At 37.7% G+C, this 6000-nt stretch overlaps 1 protein-coding gene across 1 annotated transcript; it reads left to right on the forward strand.

Annotated features, from left to right (window-relative positions):
* Positions 1-1932: 1932 nt before the first annotated feature.
* LOC147938038 (uncharacterized) lies at positions 1933-3394 on the forward strand. The gene is made up of 4 exons (XM_087465435.1): positions 1933-2193; positions 2275-2781; positions 2867-3026; positions 3117-3394. Exons 1-4 carry the CDS (start codon positions 1933-1935, stop codon positions 3392-3394), a joined length of 1206 nt encoding a protein of 401 aa, XP_087321561.1.
* Positions 3395-6000: the final 2606 nt, after the last annotated feature.

Here is a 6000-nt window from a genome sequence, read left to right on the forward strand (position 1 = left end):
ATCTTTAGTCTCTGTGGAATCGCTCCCAAGTACTACAACTGCAAAGTTGTTATTACCTTTAGGGTATTATAATTTGAGCTTATCAATTATTCTATTGGAGTATTTGTTGATTAGTTATTGGTTTAATGTTTGGTATTTTTGCTGTTTGTATTGAATGTTGTTAGGTTGTTAGTGAATATGTGATCACTAATTAATATTACATTTTTTAAAAAATAGGTCAGATCGTTTCACTTATCCATAAGATATTTAATTTCTAAGTAGCTTAGCTTCCAAGTAGTTTTGTCTGTAAATTTGCTCAACTAAACTATTGTACCACTATAAATAGGTTAGTTTAGTTATTTTTTATTTGTAAGTTTTAGGGTAACATGATAGTCAGGTCCGACTCTAAGGATGGACTGGATGTACTCGTGCATCAGATCCACTTATATTTTTGGCTTCTTTTTCTTTATAGACTTAGGTCTAAATTTTATTTTATTTTACCATGGAAAATAGGGTCCAACTTTTTTTCCAGCTCAAAGTCCATATATTTATTGGATCGGATATGGAATAAGAAAGATATCTTTCTCCATTTCTCCATTCTTTTTTGTTTTCATTCACTCTTTTTTCTTTTTCCTGATTTGATCTTCATTACCACTTGTTAGGTTTATTAATTAGCAGGTCGGGGGTTGTAATTGAGTTTACGTTTTCAGATTCACTTTTATTGGTTTAGTAATTTGGTTTGGGTATGCTGACTGCCGGTACGGTTTAATTTGACAAAGTTGAGGCTTGGTTCAGTTTGATAAATAAATTATTGGTTTTGTGATGTTGGAATCATTGTGGATAATACAATCATCGGTACTTTACTTCTTTTTTCTTTAATCATTTTTGCATTATTATTGTTTTTGATATGAATATTAATTATTTCTTGAAACTAACACAAAAAAGAAAAGACAATTAATAAAGGCAGAGAAACGTTATCTAAAGGTTATCTAAGGTGTGTCTTATCATTTCAGTTAGGTGTTTGCACAAACAAACAAAAAAAAATGCTCAACCAAAAAAAGAAAGAGATTTTTATTTTTTCAATCTGTTGGCATTCTTCTTCTTTCACAACTCCTGGAGTGACACGTATCATTTATGTCGTCATCGTAACTAATCTAATTTATTCTAACTTGTGGAAACATCACCTTCACACACTGACTCACACAAGTCACATCCCAAATAGCCAAACATAGTAATTTTTATTAATTTTATGATATTAGGGAAACTATTTACATTTAAATATATCAGATTATCCCACTGTACTATTAAATTTGTTGACTATTACACTATATGTTAGGGAAATTACCTAAAATATTACATAAAAGTAGATTTATAACTAGATTAACACGTTGAGATTTCTGTCTTACTAGAATAACACATAAAAGTTTGCAGATTACTTCTATATCTGAGTTGTGTGTTTTATGTCATTCTCTTTTAAAACAAAGATCTTAAAAGGGGAAAATAAAAAGATCATAAACCTAAGTCAATCCCTTGAATATTTGTGTTGTTTGTCTTACGATAGTTGGGTTGAGATCAGCTATTTTTAGATAGCTTGCGGCATGAAAAGAATCTGTGTGGAGGACGTTTGGCTGGAGGACCACTGACGGCGAGTTGACGGCGAGGTGGTTTGAAGTAGAGGAGGAGGGAAATATAGCGATTTGCTCTGAGGTAAATTTCTATATCGTGGTTTAGTCTCTATTGCTTACTGTTTTCTAAGATTTCGAGTATTACATAGTAGGCCTTGTATATTGTGGAAGGTAATTTCTGACGAAATTCATGTTAGTTTTCTGTATGTTGTTGAGCTCTGTTTTTTGGAAGATATTTGTGTGACTTCATGTTGCTTTGTTGCTAATCTAAGCAACAAATGTTTTGTGATATTGAATTAATAACTAAACTAAAGCTTCTGTCGTAGATATGGGGTCAAGCAAGAGATATCCAAGTAGGTTATATGGGGTTGGTAATTTTCCACTGATGATGAGAAGCATGCACCACGATTGTAGTTTGTCCAATCTTGCTGGTTTGAAAGGCTTTGGTTGTGATGAGGTGTATGACAAAATAAGAAAGAATTCGCAGCTGGGAGTTCTATTGGATCTAGCCGAATCTGACAACCTGTTTTGTGGGAAGACCATCCATTATCTATTGTCCAATCAATTGGCAATAAACATTCCATCGGAGGTATGGTTTTTGGTTGGAGGAAAGCCGCTGAGGTTCTCTCTATATGAATATGAAGAAATTAGTGGTTTGAATTGTGAGAAGATTGATGAAACTGAGTTTGAAGTCGATCATACACCTTTATGGGCGGCTTTAAAGGTGAAAGCTTTTAATGGACCCAACTGGGAGGAGCTAGTTGAGGGTTTGAGAAGCTGTCGTGGGTGGTCTGATGAAATGAAGACGCAGATTGTTCGGTTGTATCTTGTTCATGTTGGAGTGCTTGGTTTATCAAAGAACAGTCGGATACCTCTGGAATACGCTAAAAGGGCGTTGAATGAAGAAGCATTTGAGAGTTTTCAATGGGGTAGGGTTGGATTCAAGAGTTTAGTTGATTCCATCAAAGTCCTTGGGTTACCTAACAATGCTTATACCCTCCATGGATGTGTCCATGTATTGCTGATATGGGCATTTGAGAGCGTCAAGGTGCTGGGGGCTAGCTACGGGAATGTAAGAGAAGGTATAGATTTCCCTCTGTTAAGGTGGAGAGGAGGGAGGCCAAGGAAGGATATCGAAGCCTTCATATCCGGGAGCAAACTCCTTAATAATGGGGAGGTATGCCTTCAATTTACGTATACATTATTTGTCTGCATTTTTTCTTTGAGATAGATTATTAAAAGTTATGGTATCAGAAATGCAGCTTCAGGTGAAGCATTTAGTACCTAAACCTTTGGAGTTTATATATCCAGATTGGCCAGGACAGTATTGTGTGTATGGTGTAGGAGAAAGTTTGAAGAAGAAACTGGATAATCTGCTGTTAGACGTGATCAATGGCGAAGTGGATGAAAGAGAATGGGATTGTGTAAAAAAAAGGAAGGGGGAACATACGAAGAAGAGGGAGAGGAGGCAACATGTTGCAGGGGTAAGTGACGATGATTTCCTTGAAACAGCCCCAACCAGCATCCGTAATGTCCCCAATAATGCGAAGGAGCAGAAAGAAAGTGTTGGGGACAAATGTTCAGCAGAGAAGGCGTCTGGAGATAAGCATTCAGGTGTGCAGGGTGAAGATGGTAGTGGAAGGTTATTTACTATGGTTGAAACACTAGGGGCGAAAATGGATAATATTCAGATATCGTTTTCTAGAGCAATAGCGGAAGTTGTGTTCAAACTTCAAGGTATGGAGAGTAGGATGGGTAACTTTGAGAGTGACGTTCAACTATTGAAGTAAGTTGTTATCAACACAACGGATGGAAGAGCGCATATGCAAGGACCTCGTACATTAAGAAATGACGAACAAAAAATAGAGGAGGTATGATCTGCGTACCGTATTGATAAAATTGTTATTATATATCTATTGTTCAGTATGAAGTCTTTGTATTTATCTATTCGAGGAAACAATATCAATTTCAGTATTGTGAAGTTGTATAATTTTGTAATTATTTTTATATATGATTTTTTTCGTACACGCAATTTAGCAATTTGTATACTTTGTCTCTAGTTTAACAGCGTCATATTATATTTCAAATGTCTTGTATATAACGTCAAATACATGTCTTTTGTTTCAAGTCATGGCTATATCAGATAAAGCATTCGGACAAGGATGGTTATAAAGTTGCTAGTCATGTGGTCTGGGAGTATTAAAATCGAACTAGAGGACAGTGTAGAGCGAATTGCAAAGGAGATGGTAGACAGTGTACAGCGTGGCAAAAGAGTACAGAGTTGGGAGACAGAGGAAGGTGATAAAAGAGCAAAGTATAATGACAAAGTAGATGGAGCAGGTGCTCAACCCGTTCCTATTAATGTTATCTATCCGGTAAGTGGTGGTAACCCTGGCTCATCGGATCGAAAGTGCGAATCTGTTGTGGATTTAACCAAGGGGACCAGCACTCCTGCATTGTCTCATACAATGAAAGATAAAGAGAAAGCCAGGTATTTTGCATATTTGTTACAAAAGGTGTTTCCTCCATCAAGAGAGCTTAATCTTCTATTAGTAGATCCAGTGGACACTAACATAGGGTTAAACCCTAATGACGAATCAATGCGAGCTGCATTAATGACCCGACGTGAAAGCCACATTGTAGTCCTATCTCCGCAGTGTACGATCCTTTTAGTGAGGAAAGTCCTGAGAAAATTGCAAAGCTGATGTCCTTCCTAACTGATGATTTGTAAGTCTTCATTTAGAGTTGTATATAATTAGTGTCTATATTCGGATTTGAGGACTACGATCTATAACTGATTTGTTAATTTTGGTATTCAGGGCTAAAGTACCTTGCACTGGAAATGCCGAATTTTATTTTCGCCTCCTGACCCCTAAACAATTGTGGCCAACTACAACATTCGGCTGGTTATGGGATGTCGTAAGCTTCGTAGCATAACATTTGACGCAGTTAACTATGGTATACTAATGCCTGATAGATGTCACTCGTGTTGCAGCACATGGTTACATGTATGCATATGTTCCGCATTAGGGGGACGCAAACGCCATCCCCATACAAAACAGATCGTATTGCTTTTCTCGATCCTTTGTTTGTTAGTATGTGGGCATTCGAATTCCCTAAAATGGAAGACTCTAATCAATGGGTTTTTCAAGAAGGTTGTTTTAAGACGTACGTGGGAAGGCTGCCAAAATACGGAATGACAAACAAGGTGTGGGTTGACGATGTAGACACCCTGCTCTTCCCATACAACCTCGATAACAACCATTGGGTAGCCATCGAAGCTGACTTAGTCCAGCGAAGGCTAAGAGTTTACGATAGCATAAACAGCGGTAGAACCGACGAGAGTCTACAAAAGAAGTGTAAGCCGTTCGCAAAATTGATCCCACGCTTGATACAAGCATATAACCGGAGGTACAAAGATGAGAATATCGGGGCGGCGGCATTTAGTTACTACCGGGTGAAAACACTCCCACAGAACTATCAACAAGGTGACTGTGGTGTGTACACGTTGAAGTGTTTAGAGTGTATAGCTCTTGGACTAAATTACACAGGCCTATGTGATGCGGCCATGCCTTCCATTAGGATGAAACTTGCTGCAGACGTATTTGATGAGGTCCTAGACCGAGACTGCTTTCTCCAACTAGATGCTACGTCGGAGACAGTAGATTATCCGGAAGCTGAGTTCAACTCGGGATCAAAAAGTTGAAGAAGTTAGGTTCCATGTACATTACCGGAGCAGTATGATTTTGCAAAATTGAAGATTGGTTTTACGCGTGTTGCTAAAAGAAGATGCGTGTTTGGTCATCTTTTTGGTAACATGTGGGATTTGAGGATGTCGTTCTTAGATTATTCGAGGTCTGGTCACTCACATAGCTCCTATCGGTTGTTTGTAAACCCTCTTTAGGTGTAGTGTTTTTTGTATATTGCAGGGTCTAGATATGTATCATTATGACGTCTTTCTAACCAGTATTAGTATATTTTAGGCCTTTATCAGATGTGTACGTACCATCAACTACGTAATGGCCTTATTATGGTCTGTGTACACACGTACGTATATTCATCAGTGTACGTACAATCAATTCTCTAACATTATAGACTTTATTTTTAGGTGCATGGTTGGTGCTTAGTTTCTCTCCATTTTGAGCACACTAACTTGTCCCTACTGTCAATCCTACGTACAGTGGTAGTTAGAGGTAAGATATGATGAGCGAGGCAATTAAATTGTATTCGAAGTCAGCGAACCAAACTCATCCTAACAGACTGTTACTGATCATATGGACCACCTGCGTGAAAGTAATAAGTACAACCAGGAAGAATGTTTATTCGCTACTTAATTTATCGGGCCAATACCAGCTTCGTAGACGTCCATCGCGAACTTCTTTCGGAAATTGTCAAT

This window comes from Camelina sativa, chromosome 9 (assembly GCF_030686135.1).
Source record: "Camelina sativa cultivar CO46 ecotype springtype chromosome 9, ASM3068613v1".
NCBI classification, from domain to species: domain Eukaryota; kingdom Viridiplantae; phylum Streptophyta; class Magnoliopsida; order Brassicales; family Brassicaceae; genus Camelina; species Camelina sativa.

Bases quoted from the DNA above. Each gene is read 5' to 3' on its own strand.
- LOC147938038 (XM_087465435.1), top strand. From the start codon at position 1,933: ATGGGGTCAAGCAAGAGATATCCAAGTAGGTTATATGGGGTTGGTAAT. The intron at 2,194-2,274 runs GTATGGTTTTTG...AATTGTGAGAAG, and splicing joins CAATAAACATTCCATCGGAG to ATTGATGAAACTGAGTTTGA. The intron at 2,782-2,866 runs GTATGCCTTCAA...TCAGAAATGCAG, and splicing joins AACTCCTTAATAATGGGGAG to CTTCAGGTGAAGCATTTAGT.